Source organism: Micropterus salmoides, unplaced genomic scaffold, assembly GCF_014851395.1.
Source record: "Micropterus salmoides isolate LMB-PRFRI ecotype aquatic unplaced genomic scaffold, ASM1485139v1 Ms_hic_scaffold_19, whole genome shotgun sequence".
Classification (NCBI taxonomy): domain Eukaryota; kingdom Metazoa; phylum Chordata; class Actinopteri; order Centrarchiformes; family Centrarchidae; genus Micropterus; species Micropterus salmoides.
In genome coordinates, this window is record NW_024041039.1 from 10,458,958 (window position 1) to 10,476,312 (window position 17,355).

Below are 17,355 nucleotides of genomic sequence, written 5' to 3' on the forward strand. Positions count from 1 at the left end.
GTTATTACAGTTTATACCACATTATTCAATTTTCTTTTATGTGTAGGGAGTAAAAAGAATAAAAAGCTACTACTCAATATGTAAATGAGCCTTTATGCTTTTTAGACCTCAAGTGGGAGTTTTCTTTTTTTTCAGGTTGCATTCGTTAAAACATTGTCACACAGCTTCTAATTAAAAAACAATGCCATATCAACAGACAAGTGTAGTATTATTAGGAAGAAAAGAATCTGCACAGACACTCTCCAACATGCCACACTGTCCTGATAACTGCAACACTTACTGTGATTTTGGAGAATTGCTGTAGTCTCACACTGTGTTTTCAGCTATAGTTAAGAACTAGCTTCATCTATGGGTTTTTCCATCTGTGTGCACGCGCGCGTGCGTGTGTGCTCTGTGTGCGGCACCACTTGTTGCCGTGGTAACGCCGATTGTCTCTGGTTTGCAGACAGCCAATGGGAACGTGGAGGCCAAAGTGGTGTGTTTTTACCGGCGCAGGGACATCTCCAGCACACTCATCGCCCTGGCAGACAAACATGCAAGTGAGTGACCAACTATAACCCCAGCCGGCAAACATCAGGCATCACAAACACGCCAAGCAGGATTTAAAACAGTTGTTTTTGGCAACCTGTCTGCGGTTATTTTCCACTGCAAAGTTGTAGCGCCTTCACATCCAATCAAAATAGATCTACTATACAACTCTATTTGTTATTTGGCTTGTTTGACCAGATTTTTATCAAGGGGTGATACAAAATTGAATTGAGTTTGTGCACTGTTGCTGAGCTGAGAGAGTCCAGACTGCAGCCCGTCCTCTGACTGCAGACAGCATTCGATCTGTTGGGTGTTTCAATATGACGACACCTGTGTGTGTGTGTGTGTGTGCGCGTGTGTGCGCATACGTGCCTGTCCTGTTTAAGCATTGGTGTGTGGTGTGTACTTGAATGCGGTGCTGTTCTCCAACGCTTGGAGCATATTCTGCAGTGTCCGGAACAGCTGGCAGAGTTTGAATGGGCTCTACCTCAAACAGCGTCGTCTGGCCTTTTAAATGTTCTGGGTATCCGGGGAGAAAAAAGACAATTCAAACAGTGATTTAAAGACTGATGATGGGAAAGAGAGAAACACAGAAGCCCACAAGGACCGAGATGGTCAGTTTAAGATGGTGAGTGGTGAAAGAGAGAGAGTGGAAAAAGTTGTAAGGCCAGAGCCATTCTTGAATGTCCAGGTCACCTCCCCAGTGGTTAGTTTGAAATGATGCCTTCAAGGCTCTGCTTCAAAGAGTGAAGAAGCAGAGAGGGATGCAGGATTTATTCCCTCTTCAGGATGTAAAAAGTGTTTGTTTTGACACTGTATGGAGCCACTGACTTCTCTAATCTTATCATCTTATTTTTGTACGCTAACATATAATGGTGGTTTGTTACGTGGCTAAATTATAAAATGTGTCTGCAGCCAAGCTTGCCTGAGAGGATTTATAAATTATCATGTCATTTGAAAGGAGACCTGACTGTGGGCAGCATCCGTTCTCTTCGGTAACTGTTTTCTATCTTCAGTATAATGTTAGTGGGAAAATACCACCAACCACTACCCACATGCTGGCAGGTTGTGACTGTTAAGTTAGTCATCGTTACCAGCCACATTTTAAATTTCTTTTTAATTATCTTGAAATGCAAAAAGGAGGGGGGGGGGGCGGCAAGAGTCTGTCTTTGTTTAGTGTGTGATGTTTCATGATTTCCACTTGTGATAGAATCTCATCTGTGCACACGTTGGAATAAAAAAACCACATATTGTGAATGTATTAGTATTGTGAATCTTAAACTCAGTTTAAGATTAAATGATTGTTTAAAGTGGCTATCTAGAGGCTATGATTTTGGATTTCAAAAAATGCTTACATTGACACTGAAATCATGTGTTCAGCAGGCTTAAAGGCCAGGGAATGCTTGAAACTTAGTAGTTCATACAAAGTGTTGTCTGACCACTTCTAAAGGCAAAATTTAAACACCTTGAGACAGGACGAAATAGTTTCCTAATAGAGAAGGGCGAGACGCAATGTATCGTACAAATGGGCATTACGGCTCTCACATTGGAACAGTCTGTCGCTTTTATGGTGTTTCATTCAGTTGTACACACATAGTCACAAGACATAGCTGTGTAGAAAATAATAAAAGAGAGCTAGAAAAATAAGTTTAAACCATGCATTACATTTCTTTTTACACACCCAGCCAATAGCTGCATGAAGTGGCCTTGCTTGTCTGTTTTGGAAAGTTTCAAAAATCGGTCGGGGTTGTCAGTTTCAATGTTTATAAAGACATGTGGGTAGGGGAATTTTGACGCCGCTGTGACTACTTCAATACATGGTGAATTTTAAAAGACCAGAGGTGCAAAATAAAAGTAAGTCACGGCTGTTGTGTAAAAAACGCATTAACATGGGAACACAGTGAGTCGAGTGTGTCACGTATGGGCTGAGATGACAGGTTGTGGTGATGGCGCATAGATAAGATGCTTGCCTTTGGTGTGGGAGACCTGGGTTCGATTCCCACTGTGAGACATCCACCTCTGACATGTATAGCAATTGTAAGTCGCTTTGGATAAAAGTGTCAGCTAAAGGAATAAATGTAAGACACTGCTTTTGCTGTCCAGTGCTGTCTGGCCTCCTGTTCCTGCGCACACGCTTGCATGAAGTACACCTGGCTTTGACTTGAAAACTTATTTTAAACATACACGCAAACAAAAAATGGATCCGGCTTATCAAATCAATATACAAAAGCTGATTTAACTAATTCTTACCAGTAGTGCTGTCATACTGAACATAACACTGCCATCCTGTAGTCCAGGCCAGCAGAACCAACCACTAGCCTTTGACTGGGTGCGGCAGGCTTAATGTCGGTTCTTAGGGTGTGAAAGTGTGTGTGTGTGTGTGTGTGAGGTCTGGGGAGGTGTATCCATGGCAGGAGGGGATTGTTAGTTCTATTGGACCACACAGCATCAGTTTGTCAGTGTGTGTGTGTGTGTGTGTGTTCTTTTTTTAAGAAAGTCTGTGATTATTTTTGAGCAGTGTTTGTGTGCGACTGTGCATTCATACATATTCTGCTTTCTATGGAGAGTATAAGTTTTTGTTGGATTATTCTGCTGAAGATGTACACCCCCGCGCATGTGTCTGCTAATGGAATGATATTCTCAACCAATATACAAAAAGACAGATATTTGGGTACTTTTTTTATTGTTTTAGTGTTTGTGTTTTTTCTGTGAGCATTAAGTAAACATGATATTATCTTATAATTAAGGTTACTTAACCTAGACCTCTGTTTTGTTTTTTTGGTTAAACGCATGCAGATACAACAAACCTGCATCATATGATAGTATTGGCACACGGATAGATGTAGCAGGGCATTGTTTTCGGAGTTGAGAAATGTTTGTATAGGCTGTTCCTGTGTAGGACTCTTGGTTTTGGCATTGCTTTGCAAGCTGCAGTTTGGGTAAGGGGCTTTGCAATATTAGAAGAAAATGCATGGAAGGAATGGCTTTGCACCGCATGGGTGTGGACTGTATCCTGTCTGCATTTCTGTAGCTGCAGCCTCACTGCATGTGCCTTTCCTTCTGTGTGTGTGTGTGTGTGTGTGTGTGTGTGTGTGTGTGTGTAAGTATGCTTGTGTGGTCATGTGGTATTATGCATGATGGACTTGAGTTTTTAGCTCTGGGCCCTGTCACAGGACTTGCCGAAGGGATGCATTTAATTCAGTTTTATATGGACCAGTGGAGACTTATTTGTGTGCGTATGAGCCTGTGTGTCTTTAATGTGTGTCTGCTGTGAGTCATTGATCAAATATTTTGCTTGCAGAGATTCTGAGCACTCCCCCCTCAATGAGGCCTCCCAACTCCGGCATTAGCCCCTCCCCTGTGAGCGAAGCAGCCTCCTGAGTGGCCGGCTTCTGTGGCGGACTTGGCATTTTACATCCCTTCAGATATTTGAATTTGCCATGACTCAAACCTTTTTTCTATTTTTGAAATGTGGCTCCTAGCTCCCATGAACAATAGACAACAATGTTTCCAGTGAACTGATGCACAAAAGTAAAACCAGTGCGACTCAAACTTAAGCTGATCGTAGGCAGTCGAAGTGCAGTACAGTATATTATACCCACTAGTTTTGCTTGGGCTCCAAAGTGGGTCATAAACCTAAGTCACATCCCTTTTTTTTTTTTGTGGATGCTTTTATTACCGTTCTGTAAGAAATTCATTAGCAGAATGGTCATCTCTACGTGGAAACAAACCCCTCACCCTGCCAGTAGTAGTGCCGTGTTGTACCACTTGAGCTTCACAGCCACTCTGGATTTGACAAGAGGGATGATATGTTATAATGGGACTAGGTCTTACAATGAGAGGATGAATTTCTCATTTGCATCTCCTGGCCTGCAGAGCTTTATGAACTGTGGCCTTATCAGCTGTGATGATTACAAAGTAAAGGCAATATCCTTGCCTCATGTCGACACAGTTGTCATGCCTTTTATGGAGCACACAGAGATTTCATGTTGTTTCTGACAAATAGTAAACAGCTTATTAATCTTATTTGTTTTAATATTATATGAAAAATGCATTACTTGTACTGTTTGTCAGGAGGGGGGGGGGGGGGGGGTATGAACAAAAAAATATGTGTGCTGAATTTGTTGATTGCAAACAATAACAAATTTAGCTTCCTACCACACTGTTGAACTGAGGCTGCCACTGGAATATATTAAGTGTATTAGCAGTATGGAGTCTCAGACTGTGTCCTGGGTATTTTTCATTCACATGCACTCTTGTAAAACCCCTGTTAAAAACCAGGTTGCAAGTTAAGCACAAGGCCAGAATCCTTACCCCAATTACAAACTTTTTTACTTGTTTACAAGACATGAAATCTGACTCTGGTTACTTAAAGGGGAATCCCAGTTATTTTTACACACCAAAATCAGTTTATACATGTCATGAGAAGAACGAGGCAGCCTGTGACAACAGCTGTATAATGTCTTCTGTTTCTCTGGAGGACGATTTGTTATGTCTAGGAAAATATCCCTTGTGATATCAACAAAGTTATCTTGGCTTCGGATTGGAGGCGGAAAGTTTTATATTGGAACTCCTGTATTTCAAAGTGGAGATGTGGAGTTTGAAAGATGTACACCCTAGATGGACACATTTTAGCTGCACGATGGGATGTATTAGGATCGATTTTTGTCAATTTTTCCAAAAGACAAATCTGCAATACAAAATCCATTTAGTTTTCTCTTTATTTATTTGGGTATAAACACACCAATTGACATATGTGAGTCTAATAATCAGAAGGGGAGTCTTAAGGTGTTTTCACACCTCCCTCATTTAGTTTGGTTGAATCGCTCCAGAGTTCGTTTTCCCCTTTGGTGCGGTTCATTTGGGCAAGTATGAATGCAGCAATCGCACTCGGGTGCTCACCAAAAGTGGACCAAACAAGCTTTCAAATTAACTCTGGTGCGGTTGAAAGCAAACGAACCAAACACAGGATTTTATAATAGCAAAGATGTGATCTGAGCATTATTTCCAAAGCTAAACCACTAATAAATCGATCTGCTGACCGCGAAATGTGTTCAGTGATCTTATAATTGATCTGTATAAGCCGCTATGTTTATGAAAATCATTTTATAAGGTATAGCCTACTTGTCAGCGCGGGTATTTCCCTGATTAATAGGTTCAAATCTGTTTAAAAAAAAAAGAGGGCAAGTAGTATTCCGTTTACCCTGTCAGTTCATTAAGTCCATAAAAATGTGAGACGGCAATACCACAGTGTACTATAGGCCAGAGGTCACCAATAGGCGGACCGTGGTCCGGATCCGGACCCAGCCGCTGTCCTCTCCGGACCGCCGACCTACAGCCGATTTATTATTGTGACTTACTACCTCGTGACAGAGCGTTTCTATTTGAACCCGCGCAGCTTTTCTAGCATTTACTGTACTGGTTTAGTGGCCCAGGAAACTCGCAGACCAATCGCATGTGCTCTAATCATCTCATGTGATACTGCTCAGCCAATCAAATCTGTGCAGTCGAGTCCACATGCGCGAGTGAGATACACCGGAGATGTTTTGGAAACGCACACGGAGAGAGGAGGCGAAAGAGAAAATAGATTTCACACGGCTTTTAATCAAGAATGTACAGATTCCCACAGGCAGTTTAAAAACAGAATATCTCATAGATCTCCAATCGTAGCTGGCAGGACAAGAGAAAGTAAGGAAGTGGCTATGTAAAAGGGAATGAAGGAGAGAAGGAGGCATTACAGCTGTTCATTTGCTAAGATGTGTCAAGTGTTTATTATAAAATTGGTTAAGACTGCGCTTCATCACTTCAAGCTGTTGTTTCTAAAAATTAGGCACTTTACATAGTTTAGAATTCATTATGAGAGTAGTTCGTATTTATTATCCCTCCAGTTTGATGTGAAAACTGAATATTGTTGAAATATTGTCAGTTGTTGACTAAAAACATATATGTTGATACAACTATACGCTATGGCCCTGAATGATAGGCAAGTTAGTCGTTTTGATGTTCCGGACGTTTGCTTCGGGAAATATTCTCTAACTGGACCTCCTTTGAATTCTAATTGAATACCCCTGCTATAGGCGAATAAGCCCCGAATTATTACTGTACATGTCCTGTTTTTACATTATTATTCATAACAGGCTATGCGGTCGATCTGCGGTCTAACATTAGGCTACCATTCATGCTTATAATAAATTACTTTGTGAGCTCTTTGCGATACAGATCAGAAGCATTAAAGGGCTGCACAAACGTCTGTCAGTCGCCGGAGTTTGATTTCCCCACGTGGGTCCTGATGATGCAGGATGAAAGTCGCCAAAGCTGTCCAATCAACAAGTTACCTGTACGTCTGTGTAACGTTACTTCGGTTACTTCTCTTGGTTTGTTTGTAAAACTGCAGTGTGAACATGAACCGGACCAGAACTAAAACAGTGTATCATCCCAGACAATGCAGAAAAACTGTTTATGTAAGTGTTTCACTAAAGGCCACTTCACTTACTGTCACACTCTTGCTGTTACGCTTTCCTTCTAGAGCTAGGGATTAATTATGTTATCAGCTTCACCAGAATGATAAGTGAACAACATACAGGCTGATCCTGCAGTTCCCACTCCAGGACAAAATCACAAGCAAAACTTAAGTGAATGCAGACTAGACTTGACGTCCCATTGTAAACATAATAGGACTGTCACGAAAAACGATCAGCACTACAACTTGACATTGTCTTGTTATACTGTTTTGTTTTTTTCCACCGTCTATGCTGCTCTTGTTCTTACTCTTGTTTGGAATGTGCTGTGAATGGAAAATGACTTTTTTAAAAACACGTCCCTTGACCGGGCCAACATGTTGTCTGGTTGTGCCAAGCTGACATATCTAAAGACACAATCGACTCATTTGATATGGGAGTCAGAGCTGGGCAGTATCACCAAAACCGTTATCTTGATATTGATTTTGTGGTAATGTTTTGGGTACAACTATTGGAATTTTGATACATTTTGTTTTTTATACAGTTGGGTAATTTTGTCGCTGAGAAGAAGAAAGTGTTCGTAATGGATAAGATGGTTAAGTAATGTAATCTTTAAGACCGGGTTAAGACAATATTTAACTTGTGTCACAATATTACCATAACCAAAACCCCAGATGATATATTGTCACATCACAGTATTGATTTTTATACTGATAAATCTCCCTGCTGTTGTAGGAAGTGTTAGTAAGCCGTTATTTTCCTATCGACCGATGATTTTTGAGCAGAAGCATGAGTCTGCAGCTGTCGGCTTCGGTCTCTAGTCCTTCCACCACCCGACAAACACACACTGTATCATAGAAGTGTAGTCAGTTTGTTAAGTTAATAACGGGCTGCTACTGTGCTCTCCTCACCTCCTCCTCTCACCCTCAGGCTCACGCTTTCCTCTCCCTTTCCCTCCCCTCGCAGTCTCTTAGCCCGGTAAGGCGAACCATTCATCAATAATTGATAATTGGCTGGGACAGGTGAGATGGAGAGGCAATTTGTAGAGTATGGTGTGGGTGCACTGCCAGGAGATTGGCTCAGAGGAAGAGAGGACTGAGGTTGGAGTTGAGTTGCTACACAAGGAGGCGCAGCCTAGTTGGAAAGGGCCAGCCAACTGATGTACCATGTACCAACATAATCGTTGTTATGTGTGTGTATTCATGGTTATTTGCATACAGAAGCAGAGTAAGACAAGCACATGTACTTACATACTGGGAATCAGCTCAGAAGTGAAATGTTATTTATATAACCCAAAATAACAGATTTTTTGCCTGAAATGGCAATCTGTACAACATACTACACCCTTTTTACTTTATCAGGAAAATAAGAGGAGAAACTTCAGAAAGAGCAGCAGAGAAGAAAAAGTATTTCTTTTGGTTTTTTTTTAAACAATTTCTCTAAGAAGTGACTGGAACACTGAATCGTACCGCCTTTCCTGCACCTTTCTCCTCCTTGCTCCAATAAGATTGGGTGGAAAAAGAAAGCCCCTGCTAATGTCTGCAAAAAGTTATTACATTCTTATGATACAGTATATAATATTGGGTTCATATGCTACATCACACAGCCAGAGTTGACACATTTAATGAGTCAGGTGAACTGTTATCTTGTAACAACATTGATAATGAGATGAAATGTGTCAGGATCTGTCTGATTCAGCTCAGCAGGTGATCACATCATATGTTCACTAATCATTCAGAGCTGCATGACGTATTATCAAGGGAAAATATACTCTTGAGTTGAATTGAAGCAATACTTTGTTTAATCAATTAGCCGATCATCATGAAAACTATTGACAACAATTTTCAAAAATCTGCTAAAAAATTATTGTTTTTGTTTATTAAGCTGACTTTCCACTTTCCTTTTGTTTTTATCGTTTTAAATTAAGTATATTTTGATTTTGGACTTCTGGTCAGACATAAGACATTTTAAAATGTCACCTCAAACCACAGGAACATGTGATGGATTTGTGACTTATCTAACAATTTATAACCAGTTTTTCTGAGGGAAACACTTCATGACTGTTGGTAATCCATTATCCTTATTACTCAGCTCCTGCATAACTTAGTTGTTGCTGTCATTAATTTTTTAAAAAGTAAATTTTCTCTTTTTTAGCTTTTCAAAACCGTATCTGCTGTTTAAAAATAGACAGTTTTTTTTACACATCCTTTTTTAGAATTTTATCTTCTGGTGAATCCTGTGTATGGCACATGCCTACTTCTCCTTCACAGGAAAAGCAATTTTTGCCAATAATTAATACACTCCTCTTGCAGTTTAGATTTAATTCAGTTTTGCAGTGTTATAGATTTTTATGCTAATGCACTGCCTTGTAGGGAAAACACTACCAGCACTTCCGAGCTCATTATGAGCGCGCTGGCTGGATAACTAGTGGAACATTGGTATGGCGAATAACTAAAATGTAAAGTAATTGTGAAAAAAAACCATGAACATTCACACCAAGTAAGAATTATGCTAAGCACATGCTTTAGTCATGTCACACATGCATAGTATACTTAATGCCTCTCTAAAACGCACTGTTCATGTTCACACCCTATATCTTCTCACTGATCTTCCTATGACTTCTCACCTTATTTCCTATTCCCTTTTAATCTTGATTTGTGTTTCTTTTCTTAATAATCTCTTTCTATATTTTGTTGCTTTCACATGGTAGAAGATGAAGTGAGGCCCATGCTGTGTGTGTGTGCGTGCGCGCATGCTCGCCTGGGCACTGAGAGTGTGTCTGCTGGGTGCTGAGTGCTGGGCAGACTGAGGGAGTGAAGGAGTACTTATTGATTTTGGCCACACATCTCTTCTCCTGAAAATCCCTTGATTGCTTTTGTTCTGCTCCCGTCTCCCTCTTTCTGTCTCGCTTCCTCTAATGAAACTCCAAATGAATTGGATCACGTACCGACTGCTCTCTTTCTCCCAGTTGCACTTGCTCTCTCTACCAATCTCTCTCTGTAGCTTTTTCCCTCTGCCTGTCTTTGTCTTTCTTCGTCGCTCTCCCTGCTGATTTCTCCATTGCTCCCCTTCATCCTCTCTTTCTCGGTCTTCATCTTCATCCCTTGCTCTTTATCACTTTCGTCACACTCTCTCCCTCTGTGCTCTTCTTGCCTATTCTCTTCTCTTATCTATTTTCCTGTCTATCTCAACTTCTCTTACCCCCTCTTTCCTGTCTCTCCCACCTTTCATTTCCTCCATCCACATAAGAGGAAGGGAATGTGCGGCGGAGATGTTGCCTACCAGCAGCAGCTAAATCTGTTCTTATAGAATGAGTCAGACACATGACCCACTCAAATGGGCTGATAGCCCTTCAACAGTCGCTCTGTCCGTTCATTCTGGAGCGTTTTTCAACTTTGATTCTTGCTTTTCCTCAACATAATCTGTGTGTCGTACAGGGATTCTCAGTCTTTTTTACTTTTAATCCAAGGTACAGAGTTAGGGTTAAAATCTCGGAGAATCCATGTCACAGCGCTCTGAGACACAATGCCGTACCTGCTGAGACTGACTTGAGCAGAATTAGCTCAATGAACAACACAGGCCTAAAGGGAAACTCAGCCAGTTTTGCGCACAAAGGTCACTTAACTAGTCAAGTGGAGTGCTAATCAGCCTGTGAAAACACTTACACGTATAATGTTTTCTGTGGCTCTGGAGGAGCTTCTTGAAGTCATAGATGAGACAAAGACGTACAGGATAGACGGGTCAGGATAGTAAACGTAGGAAGCAGTGCTTTTAGACTTGCACAAGGAATTAAAAGTTAGGATATCTGGAACCACGGTTCTCTGGTGTGTCACCATTCTTGATCGTGTGTCTCTTGTGAGTGAACTTTATGAATAGTGCTATACCAAATCGCTGGAACGCCTCTTAAACATCCTGGTATTTCTGTCCTTGTGTGGGCCCTGTCTACCCTAATCCCATTCTGTAATCTTAGCCTAATCCAAACGTTAAGGGTCAGTTCACCCAATTTACACACACACACACACACACTTGCCCACTTACCTTTAATGGTATCTAGTAGGGCTGAACAACTAATCAAAATTTTTATCAAAATAACAATATTATTGTGCTGCTGAGATGTCCTGGCCTACACATCATATTCTACAGACTTAAGAAAACATCTTTGTTTGATACAAATCCCTTCAAGAGTCACAGCATAATGGTTTTTCAGTGAAAATGACAACAGTGATGTAAAAATTATCATTCCCACAGGTCATACTTCCCAAATCATATCGCAATTGCAATATCTGTCAAAATGATTGCAATTAGATTTTTTTTTTTTAATGGTTCAACCCTAGTATCTAGCCATACAGACAGTCTTCGTTTAAACTGTCCAGTCTTTGAAATTCCTTTCACCTCCATTATATTGAGGTGGAATGAATCTTTCAGTCTTAAACCAAAGTCCTTACTTTAAAATGGACTTTTGAAGAAGGATAAAGACCTTTTCTTATGGTCTAAAACTTCAATTGGTTTTCTAAAAGAGGTGAGTACATACACTGTGTACACAGATGTTTCTAGTCACCTACTGGCAGAGCAGATTAAGGATTTTAAAAATACTTAAGGCATGTAAAATCCAAGCAGCCCCCCGCATTCAGATTACTTTGAAGAGACCTAAAATATCTGTAAGAAATTATACTTTATTGTTCATTTGTTCGACTTTTCTAATGTGGGCGTGTGTGTGTGTGCGTGTGTTTGTTTACCAACTGCTGGAAAAGTGATGGGGGTATTGCGTTGAAGATGTGTGGCAGTTTCACACTGCGTCGCCTGCCTATATTGAGGACGTACACTATACATCATCAACTCAATACAGCATCTCCGTATCAGTTCAATAGAAAGAGGAGCGCCCTCCATCCCTGCGAATTTCATTGTTCCACCTCATCTAATGCGTGTATGTTTGACCTTTGACCCACCCAGGGGAGCTGGAGGAGGAGATGGAGAATCCAGAGATGGCGGACCTCCCTGAGAAACAGAAACACCAGCTCAGACACAGAGAACTCTTTCTGTCTCGTCAACTGGAGTCTTTACCTGCCACACACATCAGGTACACTGATATACACCACCATTATACAACTTAAGTATCTGTTTTAGTGTGTCACTCATTGTTTTTATTTGATATTTTCTTTCTTTCTCCTTTCAAGAATTTGCACCTAAACAGTGTATTTACCTATCCCAGGCTGTGAATAAAGCCCCCATACAATTCATTTGGACTACAATTGAGTTCTAAAATGCCAAAAAAATGCCAAAAAACACTTGTTGAGCAGCTACCCTCATCAGAAATGTAACAGAGGAACAACTGGTTTGTCTCTTCACCATGCAGCCAATCAAACTGACATTGTTTTAATAAGAAATAACTGCAATCTCATTTCATGCTGCACGCAATGCGAGGAGATTTCCACACAACAGCAGGGTTTTACAATCACAGATAAATTGGTTACTGCTGAAAATAGTTGTCCTGTTGACTGTAGACACATTTTTGATGAACGTTCTGAGGTGACAAATAAATAAAGGCTTCACAATAAAGGCTAATTAGATGCCACTTGCATGCTTTTAATGTAAAGCAGCAGCAGTAGGAATTGTTGACAATAACCTAAAACAACTCGCTTATATGTTGTAAACAGAGTGAACTGTAAGCAGTCAAGCTGGTATCAATGAGATCAAATTGTGCTGGGAAACATTCTGCATCATGTCCCGTGAATCCCTTGTACCTGGTGTTTAGGTCCCGTACAAATGAAAATGCTATATAGAGAGATTATAATCGAATGTAAATGTGTTAAATGCTATTGCAAAAAGAAAAATGCATACCATAAAATTTCCCCAAAAAATTAAGGCCTGCAACTAACTATTTATTTTCGTTGTTAATCAGTCGATTATTTTCTTGATTTAAAAGATTGGTCTACAAAAAATCCCCAGGAGATGAAGAAGTGAGAAATACTTATAACAATATCCTTGAGTTGAGATGTTCTCAAATGTCTTCAATAAACCCAACCCAACCAATTTACTACAATGTAAGATCAAAAAAACAACATATCTCACAAACTTGTAACCATCAAATGTTTGGTTTTACTGCTTGTAAGAATAATTAATCCATTATCAAACTATTTGCAGATGCATTTTCTTTGGATCGACTAATCGATTCATTGTCTAATTGTTGCAGCTCTGTTAAGATAGGTCTTTGAGGTAGCTTGAATGATTTAGTCGCATTTAATCTCTGACACTGATCATACTGTTAATTCATTAATTAAACTTCATTTTTACATCGTCTAAACTACATTATCCTATTTACGTAAAGCAAATCAAGCACATGTGCATGTGGCTGTAAAACAAACTCAGACACAGCATAATCCACTCGAATGCGGTGTGCACGTCGAGCACTAAATGTCAACTGAAAGCTGTTACTCCATATAGAACTTTGCTCATCAGTAAGCACCAGGCAAAGGCACCTAATCATTACCACATTATTACTTGACATTTCTGAAGAGAGGCAGGAAGAGCACACTGACATCTGCTCGAATAAAAATACTCTGATGAGCAGTTTGTCCAGCGAAGATTCAAACCTGATTACGATTTCTAACTTAACCCCAGTGCGCAGCAAGGTTATTCGAGGGTCTTTGAGTTTATCACTCTGCCAGATCGCATCTGCTTGAGGCTACAGACATATGACTAATTAACCGGTAAATAATTTGAATTCAGACAGTAGCAGTTAATGGGACAGATATGAGTGTTGTCCGTGTCAACACGCTGGACTGTGAGTCGTCAAATAACAGGCTGTGCCAGCTGGAACCAAATCAATACCATCGTTGCAGATTCTGAGATGCATCTCTACATCAAACAGTTTCTGTTGCAGAGGAGAATTTGGACCAGGGTAGCAGCCTTCTTCTGGCACTTAGAATAACAGACTTAAAATCCCAGGGTATAACTAAGTATTCCTCCATGTATTCTAGGGGTGTGGAAAATAATTGATTTTTAGTTGCATGGCGATGCGGACTTGGATGATTCTGAATCGATTCACAAAAGTCAATAATCGATTATCTAGAGGTTAATTGATAACATAATGTTGACAGAATGAAAAAGGAGGAACTGGGGCCCCGACCGTCTGTGGCGTGCACACAACAGAGACAGGTGTTCACCCCTGCTGTTGAATGAATGACTATTGCTACTTAAAGTTCACATGGTCAATAAAATCAATGCACAACTAACGTTACTGATTTTCACCCGCACATTGTGCAGCACGGTAGCGCTCAGCTAACGTCCTTTCTCATTCTTCAAAGGACGGGCAGCAGTAGGTGATGGTGAAAGCAGCAGAGCAGAGGAAAATGAGCGCTACATTTCAGTCTGGCTGTAAATGTACATTGTAGGTCACAGTGTGTCCGGTTATTAAAGTCTGTCTGTTGTTTTTCAACTACTGGGAAAAGTGAAGGCGGTTAGCGCTAGCTAACATCTCCTCTTCAGACTGCGGCCTGGAAGCTGAGCAGGACGTTTTTTGGCTGCTAGTTCAATTTCGTTTTGTTGTCATTCATCTACATATTAAGTACACAAATGAACGAAATGCCGTTTCTCAAGGCCCATTGTGCTCAGTACAAGATTACAATAATCAACTTACAAGACAAGACACAAACATATTACTAGTTTATTACTACTGAAGCATTGTAAAGTGCGTAGTTCAACCCCCATCTGACTCAATACTAATAACAGCAGCCTCAGAAATAAAAATAGCAGCTGCAGAGGTCAGTAATAATGCTGTAATCATGTAATAATGCTATGCAATGTTAGCTACATTTATGAGAAAAATACATCTTTATCCTGTTCGTTTTACAATCACAATGTAGCACTCGTCGTAATGAGGTGCAAATTCCCACCCTTGAGGTGATGCATTGTGATGCATCGAGATATCAAATCGAATTGAATCATTGACCTGATAATCGTAATCAAATCGAATCATGATACCAGTGAAAATGCACACCCCTAATGTCTTCTCCCTCCTCCTGTATTACCTATAATTTGTCCATCTTTCCTTCTTTTTTCCACTCCTTCCTCGCGTCCGTTCCTTACGTCCTTGCCGGACACCAGGGGGAAGTGCTGTGTGACGCTGCTGAACGAGACAGAAGCCCTGAAGTCGTACCTGGACAGAGAGGTATGTACACCAGCTCCTTATGGCGGATAATACCACGAGGTCTTGAAACCGTGATTAGGTGTGTTATATTTCAGAATTATGTGTATGTGTGTTTGAGAGAATTATGAGTTAAGAGATTCTTGTTTCCAGATGAATAATTCAACGTGTTGAACCAGAATGTTCTCTTCACATACAGTAATGAGGAGACGAGAGACTAGCAGAGTGGAAAGTACACACGTATGCACACACATGCAGAGACAGATACACTCTCTTTCGCCTCTGCGTTTGCCCGTCTCGCTTCCTGTTCCTTTCATTCCATCCTCACGCCTTCCTGCCATGTGTATTTCCCAGGATGCCTTCTTCTACTCGCTGGTGTATGACCCTCAGCAAAAGACTCTGCTGGCTGATAAGGGGGAGATCCGTGTTGGGAACAAGTTCCAGGCCGACATCACTGACCTCCTGAAAGAAGGTACATCGTACTTAAAGCAAGGGCGTTTTAATTGACACAGCTTTCCAGAGAAGCTTATTCACAGAGTAGCACATTAAACTTATCCTGTAGGGGTCTTTTTACACTACTGTGTACTGACTTTTTTTATTTTTCAGCATTAATAGGGCAGTCTGAGCAATAATTGTAATTGCTCAAATCTCAAGAACATTTCATGAACTTTAACTTGGTTGTGGTTTCTTTACTAGTAAAATTATAATAAAACAACTAACCATCCATGGAAATCATCAGTGTGGCAGCATGATTATTAGGGCTGACCCCCAATAGTCAAAGATTCGATGCTTCGATGGGTGGAACCTGATTCAACTGTCAATCTCACAGCCGAAGCTTTGCAGCGAAACAAGGATCATGGCATTTTGGCTATATGGGGGTGCTCAACGTCTGATTTTACATAGAACTACCAGTTTTCTCACAATAAGTTAATATATAGCCTGTTACAATACACATTTCAACGTTTAATGCTGTAAATAAACATGTACAGTATAAAGAATAAAACTTTCAATAAATGTTTTTAAAAGTGCCTAAATAAATCCAAAATTGTAACCCCAACCCTGGGTCGCCCGCGCATGTGTAGGCGTTGCATGTGTGTGGTGGTGGAAGAGGAACACTTGCTGAAGAGACTGAGCCCCGGTTTAACTGGTGTTGTGCCGAGTTGTCTGCACCTCGCGGGACTTTCAACGTGCATGTAGTTGTCGGCAGCACGGCATGCACGCAAAACTCACACAAGACCGGTGAATCAAAAAGCCTCTGTTTAGCTGGAAATTTACAGTGTAAGTTGAATGAATAGAGACTGCGCAATCGGCACGTACAAAAACACACATGATTCGACTGTCAGTCGACTATAGGCAGGACTTGACGATTCTGATTCGACTATGTAAATCCTTAGTCGGGGACAGCCCTAATGATTATACATAATCAAAGCATTTGAGATAACAGATTATTGTCTATGTGCTGCACAAGTGATAATTTTAGTCACCCGGAGAGCATGGAAAGGATTGGCTGCATAATGCTATCTAAAAAGAAGACAACTGCTTTATTGCCGACGGTCACATCTTGCTAAATGCGCAAGAAAAACAAAGCTTCTTGTTTCTTGACAGTAAGAGCTCAAATTTCCTCCGAATACAGGATAAAGTGGACAACCTGTATTGTTTCCCTTGCCATAATTTCTGTGGTTGCCATGGACGCATGGCGAGCCGCTGCCGCCGACCTTGGCGGCACGTCTGTCGCTGTGTTTACATGGAGGAGGCGGTGGCAACCGGTATGAAAGTACCTTAAAGCTGCAACTACTCATAACGTATGTTTCGTATCCAAAGCTGACTAGAAATTATTATTCATTCAAGCAGTCTCAAAGATATTTTCCAGACATTTTTATTTTCAAAGGTGACTATTTTTCTGCCAGATTAAGGATCCAGTGTTTATCAGAATTTTATTCTTAACAGGTGAAAAAACTTCTCAAATTGCACCATCGGACACTCTAATTAAACTTCTGTTACATGTGTTTGAAACTCAGGCCGGTTGGCTGGTTTGTTGCAAGCTTGCAGCCCAAGAGACCCCACCTATTGAACTCTTGGATTCATTAAAGCTTTGCACGAGCTGGTCATTTTAAAAAAGGAAAAACCATTGGATTTTACAAACCCTTGTTGTCCATATGTGGTCAGTAAGGAAGCATAGTGGCCTTGAACAGTGTAGGAGATTAATTGTGTCTGTATCCATATGTC

At 40.7% G+C, this 17,355-nt stretch overlaps 1 protein-coding gene across 2 annotated transcripts in view; it reads left to right on the forward strand.

Annotated features, from left to right (window-relative positions):
- Positions 1-445: 445 nt before the first annotated feature.
- The window catches only part of mta1 (metastasis associated 1), a gene marked incomplete at its 5' end in the record, with an annotated part of 30,371 nt that continues 13,461 nt past the window's right edge, over positions 446-17,355 (forward strand). For both annotated transcript variants that reach the window (XM_038728938.1, XM_038728939.1), the window contains 4 exon segments: positions 446-539; positions 11,937-12,063; positions 15,090-15,153; positions 15,484-15,601. In XM_038728938.1, coding sequence (XP_038584866.1) covers positions 446-539; positions 11,937-12,063; positions 15,090-15,153; positions 15,484-15,601 — 403 coding nt within the window.